The sequence below is a fragment of the Phyllobates terribilis genome, unplaced genomic scaffold (genome assembly GCF_046119375.1).
Source record: "Phyllobates terribilis strain yellow unplaced genomic scaffold, ASM4611937v1 Scaffold_13__5_contigs__length_258822181, whole genome shotgun sequence".
Lineage (NCBI taxonomy): Eukaryota > Metazoa > Chordata > Amphibia > Anura > Dendrobatidae > Phyllobates > Phyllobates terribilis.
In genome coordinates this window covers 88,280,940-88,297,849 of record NW_027362773.1, presented here as the reverse complement: position 1 = coordinate 88,297,849, position 16,910 = coordinate 88,280,940, and the positions used below count along the sequence as shown (strand labels likewise).

General features: G+C 43.6%; 1 protein-coding gene across 1 annotated transcript in view; it reads right to left on the bottom strand.

Moving 5' to 3' along the window:
• The window catches only part of SLC67A1 (solute carrier family 67 member 1), a 110,197-nt gene extending 93,612 nt beyond the window's left edge, over window positions 1-16,585 (bottom strand). The window contains exons 1-4 of the mRNA XM_073658171.1: window positions 16,345-16,585; window positions 14,702-14,799; window positions 11,804-11,949; window positions 8,368-8,500 (exon numbers count right to left, since the gene is read on the bottom strand). Of these exons, the coding sequence (XP_073514272.1) occupies window positions 8,368-8,500; window positions 11,804-11,949; window positions 14,702-14,799; window positions 16,345-16,455 (488 nt within the window). The 5' untranslated portion in view covers window positions 16,456-16,585. The remainder of the gene's footprint in view (window positions 1-8,367; window positions 8,501-11,803; window positions 11,950-14,701; window positions 14,800-16,344) is intronic.
• Window positions 16,586-16,910: the final 325 nt, after the last annotated feature.

Sequence of the window (16,910 nt, the reverse complement as noted above, 5' to 3'; positions counted from 1 at the left end):
CTACCATGCGTTTTTTAAGCGTTTCTGCAGCATTTTTGCTGCTGTAGAAACACTTAAAAAACGAATCGTGGGCACCAGGGGCGTACATAGGAATCATGGGGCCCCATAGCAGAAGTTCTAATTGCCCCCCCCCCCTCCACCCAAAAAAAAGTAAATAATTGTCGGGGCCACAGAGGAGCAGATCTCACTACTTTCCAGCCTTTACATAGTAATTTTCCTCCTGCTGAAGTCCTAGATTCCTTTTTCATTGCCCCATACAGTGTAATGCCAACAAAAGTGTCCCCAAACACAGTATGATACCCCCATGGTGAATTCCTCCACATTCACAGTATAATGACCCTATTGTACCCCACCTCAACTCCCAAGGCAAAGTATGGTGACCCCAACACAGTATGATCCCCCAACTGTGACCCCCACACAGCCCTCCATGCAGTATAATGGGCCTACATACAATATAATGGCCCCACACCTCTCCACACTCCACAGAGAATAATGCACACGCCATGGTCCTCCATACAGTATAAGGCACTCGCCATGGTCCTCCACACAGTATAAGACACTCACCATGGTCCTCCACTCAGTATAATGCACTCACCATAGTCCTCCACTCAGTATAATGCACTCGCCATGGTCCTCCACACAGTATAATGCACTTGCCATGGTCCTCCATACAGTATAATGCACTCGCCATGGTCCTCCATGCAGTATAATGCACTCGCCATGGTCCTCCATGCAGTATAATGCTATCTCCATGGTCCTGTATGCAGTATAATGCACTCCCAATGGTCCTCAACACAGTATAATGCACCCCATGGTCCTGTACGCAGTATAATGCAGCCCCCCATAGGGTAAAATACAGTTTCCCCCCACCATAGGGTAAAATGCAGCCCCCAGTCCTCCAGTTTTATCAGTACTCACTGATTTATAAATAAATCCATACTTACCGCTCCTCGTTCCCTGCTGCTTCAGTCTCTGCAGCGCGTCTCTGTCATCACCTCAGCAGCTGCCAGCTCCACTATCTGACAGAGCGTGGAGCGTCATCACGCCGCTGCGTCAGACGCAGAGGAGGAATGATGGGAGATGGAGTGTCACATGACGTTCCCTCCTCCATCATTGATTTCAACCAGGGCCGGCTGCAGGTTTTCATGGGCCCCAGGCGAAAGAGTCTCAGTGGGCCCCGTTAGCACATACCACAATTCATGATGCACAGATACGGCGGAGAAATATAGGCATAGTACACAGGGCCCAGGCTGTCCCCTCATCCTTCACATATGCAGACATGCACACACACAGTACGCAGACACGCACAAACACAGTACGCAAACATGCATGCACACGGTAAGCAAAATGCACGCACACGGTAAGCGGACATGCACATGGTACACAGCTATGCACATACACAAACAGATACACAGATAAGTACACATACAGACATACGTACATATTTGAACACATTCTTAAAAACACATAAAACAGACATAAATATACAGTACAGACCAAAAGTTTGGACACACCTTCTCATTGAAAGATTTTTCTGTATTTTCATGACTATGAAAATTGTACATTCACACTGAAGGCATCAAAACTAAGAATTAACACATGTGGAATTATATACTTAACAAAAAAGTGTGAAACAACTGAAAATATGTCTTATATTCTAGGTTCTTCAAAGTAGCCACCTTTTGCTTTGATGACTGCTTTGTACACTCTTGGCATTCTCTTGATGAGCTTCAAGAGGTAGTCACCGGAAATGGTTTTCACTTCACAGGTGTGCCCTGTCAGGTTTAATAAGTGGAATTTCTTGCCTTATAAATGGGGTTGGGACCATCAGTTGTGTTGTGCAGAAGTCTAGTGGATACACAGCTGATAGTCCTACTGAATAGACTGTTAGGATTTGTATTATGGCAAGAAAAAAGCAGCTAAGTAAAGAAAAATAAGTGGCCATCATTACTTTAAGAAATGAAGGTCAGTCAGTCCGAAAAATTGGGCAAACTTTGAAAGTGTCCCCAAGTGCAGTTGCAAAAACCATCAAGCGCTACAAAGAAACTGGCTCACATGAGGACCGCCCCAGGAAAGGAAGACCAAGAGTCACCTCTGCTTCTGAGGATAAGTTTATCCGAGTCACCAGCCTCAGAAATCGCAGGTTAACAGCAGCTCAGATTAGAGACCAGGTCAACGCCACACAGAGTTCTAGCAGCAGACACATCTCTTCAACAACTGTTAAGAGGAGACTTTGTGCAGCAGGCCTTCATGGTAAAATAGCTGCTAGAAAACCACTGCTAAGGACAGGCAACAAGCAGAAGAGACTTGTTTGGGCTAAAGAACACAAGGAATGTACATTAGACCAGTGGAAATCTGTGCTTTGGTCTGATGAGTCCAAATTTGAGATCTTTGGTTCCAACCACCGTGTCTTTATGCGAAGCAGAAAAGGTGAACGGATGGACTCTACATGCCTGGTTCCCACCGTGAAGCATGGAGGAGGAGGTGTGATGGTGTGGGGGTGCTTTGCTGGTGACACTGTTGGGGATTTATTCAAAATTGAAGGCATACTGAGCCATCATGGCTACCACAGCATCTTGCAGCGGCATGCTATTCCATCCGGTTTGCGTTTAGTGGGACCATCATTTATTTTTCAACAGGACAATGACCCCAAACACACCTCCAGGCTGTGTAAAGGCTATTTGACCAAGAAGGAGAGTGATGGGGAGCTACGCCAGTTGACCTGGCCTCCACAGTCACCAGACCTGAACCCAATCGAGATGGTTTGGGGTGAGCTGGACCGCAGAGTGAAGGCAAAAGGGCCAACAAGTGCTAAGCATCTCTGGGAACTCCTTCAAGATTGTTGGAAGACCATTTCCGGTGACTACCTCTTGAAGCTCATCAAGAGAATGCCAAGAGTGTGCAAAGCAGTCATCAAAGCAAAAGGTGGCTACTTTGAAGAACCTAGAATATAAGACATATTTTCAGTTGTTTCACACTTTTATGTTAAAGGAGTATTCCCATCTCCAAGATCCTATCCCAGTATGTAGCAAGTGTAATAATAATACTATTAGCAAATACCTATAATTAGAAATGTAGTATAGTATTTTTGATTCGCCACCTACCTCATGTGCAGGTATTGCAGGACCTTAGGTATCCATGGTTACGTCCACTGATATAGTCACAGTTAGTTAGCTAGCTGCTTGTGGTCTTAACCATGGATACCTAAGGTCCTGCAATACCTGCACATGAGGTAAGAGGCGAATCAAAAATACTATACTACATTTCTAATTGGAGGTATTTGGTAATATTATTATTACTATACCTACTACATATTGGGATAGGATATTGGAGATGGGAATACCCCTTTAAGTATATAATTCCACATGTATTAATTCATAGTTTTGATGCCTTCAGTGTGAATGTACAATTTTCATAGTCAAGAAAATTTCGAAAAATCTTTAAATGAGAAGGCGTGTCTAAACTTTTGGTCTGTACTGTATATATACACAGTCATACACACTGACATACACACAAGACACATTAGAAATATATTTAATATGGGGATTGGGGAATCTGGCGACAAGCCTCACTCACCTGCCCCTTGGCCTGTGTCCGGTCCAGCTGTGCAGGGCCGCCGGCTTGTCTGATGGCCATCACAGGCCCTGGACCATCAGAGGGGCCCACTCGCCGTTGGGGCCCACTCCGCTTCCCCAGCATCTCCGCAGGGAGGACCTCCGGCGGTGTTTCATTGCCAGCACTTCATCAGGGCTCCCCTCCTGCTCCACCGGTGATGCTTAATTGACAGCACTTCATCAGTGCCCCCCTCGGGGCCTGCCTTCATCAGGGCCCCCCTCGGGGACTTCCTTCATCAGGGCCTCCCTTCATCAGGACCCCTTCTTCATCGGGGCCCCCCTCCTGCACCCCCCGCTCCGCTGCTTGATTGCCGCCGCTGCCCCACCGCACTGTCTTCAGGCATGGCCACGCACAGTGCGCTGTGCAACTGTGTCTGCTAGTAATGACGGCAGGGGCGACACAAGCACAATTAAAGGTGCAGTGTCGCCCCTGCCGTGTCATTACTACAATACACAGCCGCACAGCGCACTGCGCGTGGCCATGCCTGAAGACAATGCCGGTGGGTGGCGGCGTCAATCAAGCAGCTGAGCGGGGAGTGCAGGAGGGGGGCGACTGCTATGTGGCCCCCCCAGCTCACGGGCCCCATAGCAGTCGCGTGGCCTGCCGCCATTGGCGGTACGCCACTGGTGGACACACAGCCTTATACTTCTCAGAGTTGAGGATTTGTTACAGTTGTATCCAGTCTAGACAATCAGAACTTCAGATGAACACATTGTACCTGTACTGACACACTGTAGCAAGATGTGATCAGTGGCAGCCAAAAAATGAACTTTTTTTTAATAAAACAATCTTTGGTTTCCATGTGTAAGCTCAACAAATGACAAATATTGTGAAATAGAAATGTCGAGATTTTTCAGATGCAGAAGAAAAATGATTCAGCCGTTATAAGAATGTGAGAAATGGTCAAAATTACTGTTACTGTGAACAGTTAAGCAAGTTGAAGATGAAATGATCTCTAAAAGGTCTAAAGTTACAGATGACACATTTCCTTTGTATTTTAAGCAAAAAACATATATTTTCATCTTTTACATTTTAAAAATTACAATGAGGAAAATGGGCCGATGCAAAAGTTTTGGCACCCTGCATGGTTCGTGCCTAGTAATACCCCCTTTTGTTAGTATCACAGCTTGTAAACGCTTTTTGTCTTTCATTTCTTGTTTGAGGGATTTTCCTCCATTCTTCCTTGGAGAATTCTTCTAGTTCTGTGAGATTCCTGGGTCGTCTTGCATGCTCTGCTAGTTTGAGGTCTAGTCACAGATTTGCAATGATGTTCAGATCAGGGGACTGTGAGGGCCATGGTAAAACCTTCAGCTTGCGCATGTTGAGGTCGTCTATTGTGGATTCTGACGTGTGTTTAGGATTATTATCCATTTGTAGAAGCCATCCTCTTTTCAACTTCAGCTTTTTTACAGATGTTGTTGTGCTTCCATCAAGAATTTGTTGAAATTTCATTGAATCCATTCTTTCCTCTTCTCGTGAAATGCTCCCCGTGCCATTGGTTGCAACACAACCCCAAAGCATGATTGATCCATCACCCGGCCTTTTCTAACGATGATGGTGAACAAGCCATAACCCTAACAGCCTAATTATGGTCTGAAACCTTGGTCAAAGTTATGTGAGCACACAAATCTCCAACGGCGCCCAAACTTTTGCATCGGCCCATTTTCCTTTTTGTAATTTTTAAAATGTTATAAAATGACGCTATTTTATTTTTTGCCTAATATACAAAGGAAATGTGTCATCTTTAACTTTAGCCCTTTTAGAGATCATTTCATCTTCAACTTGCCTAACTGTTCACAATAACAGTAATTTTGACCAGGGGTGCCCAAATTTTTACAAGCCCCAGTATGTAGCAATTGTATACGTTGTAAAAGACTTGTGAGTGTCTGTGCTGTTTATGGCAGACTGTATTCTGTCTATAAAGTAACAGGTGCACACTGCCATAAAACATTTATTGCATGGAACCCCCTAAAGAAAGCCTAGACTTCCCACACCTAAAGGATTGTCAGTTGTCACAATTGTATCCAGTGTTAGATAGATTCACACCAATAGCATACATTTCACCACTTTACATATGCAGTGATACAATGTATTCAGCCTGGAGTGCCTCTGGCTCAGCTCTCTGAAGATGGTTACAACTTTATCCAGTCTACACAAACTCACAGCAGTAAGTAGTACAAGGACTGTACAAGATTTTCACACCCTGTAATAAGGGTTTCGCTGACAGCAGGCAAAGTTTCTGAAAACTGTGAATAACTTTTTACTATACAATGATCATGGAACCAGAATATTATTTTAAATTATTTTCTAAATGCAGATTTGTTTAAAGAGAAATATACTCTCTACAGAGCTGAACGACAGCCGATATGGCTGCTGTTAGGGACCCAAAAAAAGTGGTTCTCACACAAGTTTTCTGGAAACCAGAATGTAAAATCCGCAAAGTTATGGAGTGATTGAAGGAGCAGGAATGTATCACTGCAGAGCCAAGAATCTCATAAAGTTGGGTGCCAACTTCTCCCTTTTTCTATAATATGTGTATTCAGATTAATACATTATATATATATATATATATATATATATATATATATATATATATATATATATATATATATATATACTGAAGATTATATAATCTTCCAAAACAATAACAATCATACAAAATAAATTAACACATGATTGTACAACATCCTGGTAATAATGGATACAACTACTTTTCATGAGTTTGTGGTTAGAGAGGGCTGCCCTGAGCTACTTTACTTTATTGCTTCCACAAAGTCATAGCCTTTCCCTGTAGCCACCACTAGAGGGAGCTCCTTGCATACAGATTCTTTCAGCTCCCACTGAATTCTATATTAGCGGTGTACAGCCATATACTATTTTAAATTATCTACAAGTTGACAATATAGACTCTTGGGGGGGGGCATGCTGCCTCAGTGTAACTGGGAGTTTTTATGAACGCCTCCATGTTTCCTGTAAGAAGCTGTAATGCTGATCTCTGTCATCTTTATAGACAATTAGGAGTTAACGCTTCGATCCACCTCTTTAAAAAGATCCTGTCACCAGATTTTTAGTGAGAAAAAAAAAAGTATAAAAAAAAATCGGATGACAGGATCTCTTTCATAAAGTCCAGGTCTAGATGAGAAGGGCCACACGACCTCTAGTGGTCACATCAGTAACTGTCTCCATGCAGTAATTGATGTGACCACTGGAGGTCAGTATAGGGTAGCGTACACTGAAATACATAATGATTGGATTTACGAAGACTGAAAGTGATAATTGGGGCCATATCTGTTGCCTCCCAAAGTATCTGAGACATTACACTTCCAAGTAACTTTTCAGATTAAGCTGTCCTGTGTGTAACACTATTTCTTGCATGATATGACTTGAATGCTGCACTTTCACCAGTTTTCTCCTCTGCAGGCTCAATCTTTTAACTTGCAGTTGACTGGCTAATCACTGGCCGGCAGCTGACGTCGACATGCAAGTCACTGGTGGAACATGGCAGGCAGCTGCCAGCTTCTGCGCTTGTTATGGAAGAGGACGCCGCCGCACATCGTGGAAGATGGAGGAAGTGGGGTAGAATCATTCATATATATACTTTATATTTGTTGGAGAAGAGCCACAGAACATGGACATTATTACTGGAAGAAGCCCAGGATAGGGCACATTAGACCAGAAGAGCCCCAGGATGCAGGAACATTATACCAGGAAGGGGCCCAGGATGGGGGACATTATACCAGGAAGGGGCCCAGGATGGGGGACATTATACCAGGAAGGGGCCCAGGATGGGGGACATTATACAAGGGGGGCATTATACCAGGAAGGGGCCCAGGGTGGGAGGGAATTATACCAGAAAGGGGACCAGGATGGAGACATTATACCAGGAAGGGGCCCAGGATGGGGGACATTATACCAGGAAGGGGCCCAGGGTGGGGCATTATACCAGGAAGGGGCCCAGGGTGGTAGGGAATTATACCAGAAAGGGGCCTAGGATGGGGGACATTATACCAGGAAGGGGCCCAGCATGGAGACATTATACCAGGAAGGGGAGAAATATATTACTGGAAGGGGCCCAGGATGGGGGACATTATACCAGGAAGGGCCTGGGATGGAGGATATTTTACCAGGATGAGGGACACATATTACTGGAATGAGCCCAGGATGGGGGACAGTATACCAAGAAGGGCACAGGATGGAGACATTATACCAGGAAGGGGACCAGGATGGAGGCATTATGCCAGGAAGGGGTCCAGGATGGAGGACATTATGCTAGGAAGGGCCCCAGGATGGAGGGCATTATACCAGGATGGAGGACATATATTACTGAAAGGAGCCTAGGGTACATTTTACCAGGGGAAAAGGAGACATTATACCGGAAAAAGGACATTATACCAGAAAGAGGCCTAGAATAGGTCACATTATTACAGGAAGGGACTAGGATCGGGGACATTATTACTGGATGGGGGACATTATTACATGAGAAGATGAACACATGATCTGAAACATTACAAGGGGCCATACATCTGATAAATACAGTATGCAGGTGGAGGTTCAGGTCCAAGTTTTGCATGGGACCTATCGAACTCTAGTTAAGGCACTGTATATAGTAGGTGCAGCTGCACATGAGCCCACTACCAGCTCCAAAGTAGCTTCATTTATAGACAGAACTATTTGTCTGCAAAGGGCCCATGTTCTGTTCTTGCACAATGGCCCTTTCTGTCTGTGTCCGCCACTGTATTAGAGAGTTCTCACCCAAATCTTGTAGCCAGGTAGCCTCCAAGTGAGGATCCAACAATGATTCCTAATCCGAAGCAGAGGCCGAGCTTCCCTAGAGCGCCAGCGCGTTCCTGGGCCGTGGTCAGGTCGGTTACAATCATCTGAGCTCCTATCAAACATGAAAGAATCATTTTTACTGACAGGTGAGCAGGAGATATTATAACCCCATCTATATCAGTATGGCACAGAAAACACTAGAAGACCAAGTGGAATTTATTTTTTTTCTTTAAAGGGATATTCAAGTTTTGAGCAAATAAGATTTTTTTTGTAAAATCAAAACTTAAAATTTTCTTTCTCAATGTTTCTCAGAGTTTTCAAGATCTCTGCTTGTTGTTCAATAGAAACTTTCAATATTTACTTTTGTGTGATACAAATCTGTCCTGAATCAATCAAGTGCCAGCAAAACGCACTGCAATTAGCTAGCTATATGTCCATCACATGAACCTGACAGATTTTTACCACTTGCAGGCTCCTGAATGAATGCAAGCAGAGATCTTGAAAACTGATTGATACAGTTCAGGATTCCTGCTCTTCAACAGGATGAACACAGCTAGGGGCAAGGAAAATAATGATACAATGTCTCCATCTAGTGGAAAAAAACTAATATTGCTGTAGCATTTTTGTCTACTTAATGCATATATTTGGGGGGTAAAATAAATTTTTGCTACATAGTGGAACCAGCTCTTTTGAAACTTAATGCAATGGCTTCAAAATGCTTTCCCTGAGATGTGGCGTAAAACCCTGATGACATGCAGATTCGGTCTGTTTCACCTGCAAACCCACAGGGCAATTATGATCAGAGTTGCAGTGTTTACCTACAAGATAAGTAATTGTGCAGGTAGACAGTTGCTGCATGACCTCTGCATGTGAACGCAGCTTTACACTGGCCAGTTCTTAGGAATGCTTATTGGCCAGTGTTAAAGTTCCCTTATCATGTAGGTGCACTGCACAGCTGTATACACTCTCCACTGCACACAAATACATGTTGCATACTTATATACACACCTGCATACATTTCACTGACTATACACACTCCAGACATTTGTAACATTCAGCATAGAGCACTTGTCTATACGGTCCACATACAATACACTCATTGTTCTGGTTTACAGGAAGGGGCCACAAGATGTGGAATAACAGCCATCAGCCATAGTGAAGTGGCTTTTTTTGGGTGGGGGAGGGTAGACAGTATCACTACTGTGCAGCGCAGCGTGGACACTTCCTCCTCATCCATCTCTGCTCCTCCAGCACCTGCTGGGTGGGCTCCTCCATTTGCACTAATGGAAAACACCTAAGGTGACGCCTGTTCGAAAAAAAAGTTTTTGCTACCTTGTTTGCCAATTGAAAATAGATTGAATGCCCCCAATAAATCCAAGTTCACACGAGCTTATAAAGAAATCGTCCAAATTTCTTTCAGAGAACTCAAAAGACTACTTCTTTCTCATTTGTCGTCCATCTGTTTTATTAAATATTTACAAGACTAAATGCAGTTTACTATGATAAAGAATTGTAATGTATCCGTGAAAATCAGATACTGTTTGGTGGCTCCATATTTAATCCTATTTTTTTTCGCACACCCATAGACTTAAAGGGGTGGTGAAAAATACCAATTCATTTTCATCCTAAATCCCTATCTATTTAGTGCCATAATCAATCTATTTTCTAATATACTTGCATTAAAAATTCCCTATCCTTCCCTAACTAATAGTGACGTGTCGGCCGCGAACGATCCAAGATGAAGAGTCGGCTCTTGATGTGCAGAGCCACTAAATTCTCTGAATGGCTTTCACTGGGCGTAAAATTGTAGTGTTCGGCAGTCGTAACCCCGCCCACCCGAACCAAACTCCACCCACTCGTCAATTTAATTGGCTAATTGAGTGTGGGCGGAGTTTCGACCATGGGTGGGCGGGGTTTCGGCCACATCAACGTCATGTTGAATATGTGTTCACCTATGCTGAACACATATTTAATAAGGATCCATTTAGAATCCAAAAGAGCCGGCTCTTTTGGTGAGCGGAGCCAGAAGAGCTGGATCACCAAAAAGAGCCGGACTGCCCATCACTACTAACTACTCTATCTAACTGCTATTTTTTTTTTATACTTCCCTTTTGATGCCGCTTCATTTGAGAATCCCAGTGCATGCTGAGTTACTCAGAGTGTTATCAGGGTGGCAGAGGCTGTGGTCACTGCCGCAGCCTCTTCCCCCCTCCCTAAAACGAAGCACCATCAGTGACCTCCTTTTCAGGACCTGGGCTAGTCCTTCCTCTAATGAGCATGCGTCGATTGTCAACTCCGATGTATGATCAGTAGATTTTTGTCACTGTGCAATATGCACAGTGGCAGTGCGCTCTCTCATCGGCTCTGATCAGAAGTAACAAGTCTGCAGGAGAGTGCACTGTCAGTATGTGTTGTAAGAAGAATACCCGGCATGCAGAGACCAGCGTCGCCCCCCACAAATGTTGTCACTTGTGGGGGCGGTGCTGGTCTCTGCACGCTGGGTATTCTTACAATCCACATGAACAGTGCTATCTCCTGCTGATTTGTTACTTGTGATCAGAGCCAGTGAGAGCGCACTGTCACTGTGCACTTAGAAGAACAGTGCACAGTGACAAGAATCTACTGAAAATCAACACATGCTCAGTAGATGATGCTTCATTTCAGAGAGGGGGCAGTGACCGCAGCCTTTGTTCCCTAAAAATGTATCATTGAGTATCCCACCTTCTCCTAACAGTCCGTGAAAAATGAACAGCACACGGATGGCATCTGAATGCAGTCCTATCTTTTCATGAATTCATAGATTTGCATTTCTGGTTTTGATCCGACACTCAGATCAATATTGGACATATATTCTGAGGGGAACAATCATGGACATGTGACTGATCCCATTCACTATTATAGGTACAAGGGCTATCCGTGAAAAACACTTGTATGCAAAATACGGATGTGTGAATGAGCACTTACTGAGAACAATCTTGTTAGACAGTGTGATAGGCTCTGCCATTTAGCCAGTGAGAAGGTGAAGCGCTCATCATGCCCTCAGCATTGGTACTGAGCTCACCCCTCCTGGCACGAAAAATTCTTCCCAAAAATGTCTGAATCTTACTGGAAGAGGGATGGGGTGGAATCCCCCTTTTTCTTTCTTATTTACATTATGACATAATTTTTTTTTCAGATTTTACTCTTCTAGATTGTATTGGAAACTCCCTAAATCTTCCACCAGCAGATAATTTCCCAAAAAGGTTTCCAGCAGTTGCCACTAGGGGGACATTGCTGCACATGCATCTTGCCCCCCAAAATTAGATACATAGATAGAGAGCGCCACCTTGTGGCTGCTGCAGGTAGCCAGTTTTATTGTTTCATTCTGTGACCAGATGAAGGACAAGAACTATCTCATCCCATGCAAGTTCAGTACCTGGAAGACCATGCATGAAAACCGATGGGAGCCGGGACAGGAACAGGAAGGGGATGCTGGTGGTAAATGCAAGGATCAGGTAATAGATGGACGCAGACAGGAAGGAAAGTGTGAGAGCTGCACGAGGCCCGTACTGATCCGAAAATCTAGAAGAAAGTAGCACACAATAAATATTTGACTGTTATCAAAGAACGCCCTCTGCTGGTCATTTTTTTGGAATGTGCACGCCCCAAATCCGGACTGGCTGCTCCATTGGGTGTATACTGCAGAGTGTATACTCCTTGATGTTATTTCTGCAGTCATTGCAATAGGAGATAGCTAAGTAGTGCCCTGCTAGGACCTTCTTCCTCAACATAAAACCACAATACCCTGCACTTCCTGGTTTGAGCAGTTGCTGCTGTTGCAGAATTTAGCATATGGTAGGCTTTTTCTTGCTAGGTATCTCTCAGGGACCCAATAGGAAGAAGCTGATGTAACGCTACAAAGCTTGTAAGCTGAAAAGAAGGTCGGGAGACTATACGAGGTATCAAGTATCATAAACTCTTCTTTCCTGTACAGTGGGTACGGAAAGTATTCAGACCCCTTTACATTTTTCACTCTTTATTTCATTGCAGCCATTTGGTAAATTCTAAAAAGTTCATTTTTTTCTCATTAAAGTACACTCTGCACCCCATCTTGACTGAAAAAAACAGAAATGTAGAAATTTTTGCAAATTTATTAAAAGATAAAAACTGAAATATCACATGGTCATAAGTATTCAGACCCTTTCCTCAGTATTGAGTAGAAGCCCCCTTTTGAGCTAGTACAGCCATGAGTCTTCTTGGGAATGATGCAACAAGTTTTTCACACCTGGATTTGGGGATCCTCTGCCATTCTTCCTTGCAGATCCTCTCCAGTTCCATCAGGTTGGATGGTGAACGTTGGTGGACAGCCATTTTCAGGTCTCTCCAGAGATGCTCAATTGTGTTTAGGTCAGGGCTCTGGCTGGGCCAGTCAAGAATGGTCACAGAGTTGTTCTGAAGACACTCCTTTGTTATTTTAGCTGCATGCTTAGGGTCATTGTCTTGTTGGAAGGTGAATCTTCGGTCAAGTCTGAGGTCCAGAGCACTTTGGAAGAGGTTTTCATCCAGGATATCTCTGTACTTGGCCGCATTCATGTTTCCTTCAATTACAACCAGTCATCCTGTCTCTGCAGCTGAAAAACACCCCCATAGCATGATGCTGCCACCACCATGTTTCACTGTTGGGATTGTATTGGGCAGGTGATGAGCAGTGCCCGGTTTTCTCCACACATACCACTTATAATTATCACCAAAAGGTTCTATCTTCGTCTCATCAGACCAGAGAATCTTATTTCTCATAGTCTGGGAGTCCTTCATGTGTTTTTGATCAAACTCTATGAGGGCTTTCATATGTCTTGCACTGAGGAGAGGCTTCCGTCGGGCCACTCTGCCATAAAGGCCCGACTGGTGGAGGGCTGCAGTGATAGTTGACTTTGTGGAACTTTCTCCCATCTCCCTACTGCATCTCTGGAGCTCAGCCACAGTAATCTTGGGGTTCTTCTTTACCTCTCTCACCAAGGTTCTTCTCCTACGATTGCTCAGTTTGGCTGGACGGCCAGGTCTAGGAAGACTTCTGGTGGTCCCAAACTTCTTCTATTTAAGGATTATGGAGGCCACTGCGCTCTTAGGAACCTTGAGTAATGCAGAAATTCTTTTGTAACCTTGGCCAGATCTGTGCCTTGCCACAATTCTGTCTCTGAGCACTTTCGGGAGTTCCTTTGCGCTCATGATTCTCATTTGGTCTGACAGTCACTGTGAGGTCTTATATAGACAGGTGTGTGCCTTTCCAAATCAGGTCCTATCAGTTTAATTAACCACAGCTGGACTCCAAGGAAAGAGTAGAACCATCTCAAGGAGGATCACAAGGAAATGGACAGCATGTGACTTAAATATGAGTGTCTGAGCAAAGGGTCTGAATACTTATGACCATGTGATATTTCAGTTTTTCTTTTTTAATAAATTTGCAAAAATTTCTACATTTCTGTTTTTTTTTCAGTCAAGATGGGGTGCAGAGTGTACTTTAATGAGAAAAAAATGAACTTTTTAGAATTTATCAAATAGCTGCAATGAAACAAAGAGTGAAAAGTTTATAGGGGTTTGAATACTTTCCGTACCCACTGTACATATGTATATCTACATCATAGTCTTTGGCTTCACTTAAGCATGTATTATGGGGATGCATAAAGTAGTACAGGGGCAGACGTGGCATTGGTGCAGCCACACAGGGGCACAAGAGGGAAGGGGGCCACAGCGAGTCAGATTATTGGGCCGCAAAGGGCCCATATACGGTTCTTGCTCGGAGGCCTCTTCCGTCTATGGCAGTCCCCTGAAGTAGCGGCCTTATGGTTTGCAGCAGATTTATTCGCTGGATGCATGTAAAGATAATTGCACCTGAAATTATTAATGATTTACGTGAGTCCCGGAATTAGAGGAGGTCACTGACACTTTACCTTTAAGACTCCAGGACAGAAGTGATTGACCTCATTACAGCTCCTTAATCAGAGCAAAGATCTACAAACTGTTAACAATTTCTGGAAGGTTCCCCCTCCCCCCCCCCTCCTCAATAAAATTATCACATGAAAGGACAGGTCATTGCTCCACACAGGATCAGCACATTGCTTAAATACTCTGTGCTGCTGTCCAGCCAAAACCACATATTATATCCCTGTTATATATCTAAAAAAAAAATCTTTTCTCACTAATCACATGAAAGGATGGTGAGCTGAAATACTCTGTGCTGCAAGTTGGTGGGATATAAAATGAGCTGTTTTTTTATGAATAATACTGCTTCACCCCTAATATAAAAAAAGAAAAAATAGTATTTCAAAGTTTATACCTGCCAAAAACAGGGCCTCCCACAAGCTGAAGGATGCCAAAGACGGTCTGCAGGTATCCAAATCCGACAGTATCCAAGCCGAGAGTCCGAGCGAGATACTGCAGGAATCAGAGAACGGATGTATCATGTGAAGAAAGCAAAAACAATGTTTATATAGTGGCAAATATTAGGAATGTTCGGGGCGTCACCTGCAGAAGGACAAAGGGGTGATCTACAGGGAAGGAGACACCTGTGGGGTAAGGAAGAGTTCTCTCTTTGTCCGAAAGATCTTTAACCCTTCGGAGGAGCTGCTATGATGACGGCCATAAGGCTGGGGCTACACTGATACAGGTGTGTCTCTTTCAGTTCTTCAATACAAAAAGTGAAACTCATATATTATATAGAGTCATTACAAATGCGAATTTAAAAAAAGTTATTACACAGCAATCAGACCGCTAATATGGGCCATACAAGTAAGTATAAATTCACATTTCTATCACCTGTATGCCCATATTAGCGGTCTGATGGGTCCCAGGGGGTGACAGATTCCCTTTAATTTTTGGAGATATGTCCTGTGGTTTGATGAAACTAAAATTGAACTTTTTGGGCATAATGACCATCGTTACGTTTGGAGGAAAAAGGGAGAAGCTTGGAAGCCTAAGAACACCATCCCAACTGTGAAACATGAGGGTGGCAGCATCTTGTTGTGGGGTTGTTTTGCTGCAGGAGGGACTGGTGCACTTCACAAAATATATGGCATCATGAGAAAAGAAGATTATGTGGCAATGCTGAAGCAACATCTCAAGACATCAGCCAGGAAGTTACAGCTTGGGCGGAAATGAGTCTTCCAAATGGACAATACTGTCAAAATGGTAACAAAGTGGCTTAAGGATAACAAAGTCAATGTTTTGGAGTGGCCATCACAAAGCCCTGATCTCAAACCTGAAAAGGCAAGTGCAAGCAAGGCGACCTACAAGCCTGGATCAGTTACACCAGTTTTGTCAGGAGGAATGGGGCCAAATTCCCACCAACTATTGTGAGAAGCTTGTGGAAGGAAATCCCAAACGTTTCACCCAAGTCATTCAGTTTAAGGGCAATGGTACCAAATACTAATGAAATGTATGAAAACTTTTGAGTTTGCAGTAAGTAATAAAAATGCCTTAAAACATTCTCTCTCTCTCATTATTCTGGCACTTGGCAAATATTAAAAATGATGGTAATCCTAATTGACCTAAAAAGGGAAAGGTTTATTCTGATTTCATGTCAGATATTGAGAAAAACATGGAGATGTGTCTTTATATACTGTATAGTGTACGGAAACTTCTGGTTTCAACCCTATATAGGGCGGCGTATACATTTATACGGTATATACACATCATTACATCTATGTGCTCAAAGTGTTGGACCTAAAATCAGAATTCTGTTCATTAATTTTAATAACAATGGATCACACGTGCCAGATATTTCAGAGGGGTTGGAACTTATTTTGGGTTTTAGTTTTGATCTTATATCTTTGTGTACAGTCCTGAACATGGATCCTGAAAATGGGGAGAAACTGAAACAGAAAGTATATTATACCGTCAGCATACAGATGTAATGGTGTAAAGTTATTTCTATGTAGATGTACTGGACACATTGCACATACCACAATCACCACCACTTACCGGTGTCACCGCAAACTGCATGAACAGACAGGAGACATCGAGGGCAGTCAGTAGGTAGGTGACCCTGATGACCTGGTCCCGTGGCTTGGAGGTCCCTGGATCAGCCGCCATTGCCCCTGTGACAGTGCAGCTTGTGTGCTCAGCACTGGTTATGGGGAAAACATCAGCTTCTCACAGTTTCTTACTTCTCTATGTTATGTGCAAAGTTCAGCGCTGACTCCTCCTTCACTGTATGGAGTGCAGCGATTTAACTCTTCCTTCCTGCTGTAACTAGTTCACTGCAGAACATTTGCAGTCCCATAGTCACTATGGGACTGTAAAAATAAAAGGCGTGCATACTTTTGCAACTTTACTTTTGTGTTAGTCCATCGAGAAAAAAAAATAAGGCTGCTAACAGTCTTGTTTCAAAACTTCTTACCGTTTTGTGTATACAGCTCCTATGCAGACCTTTGATCGGACCTCGCAGGGTTTGTCTGTTCCGTTATGGGGGACACCCAAGATGCGGTTTTATTAGCCACCAGCCATTCCTGACATAACACATACATGTATGTCCTTTGACGAGTGCG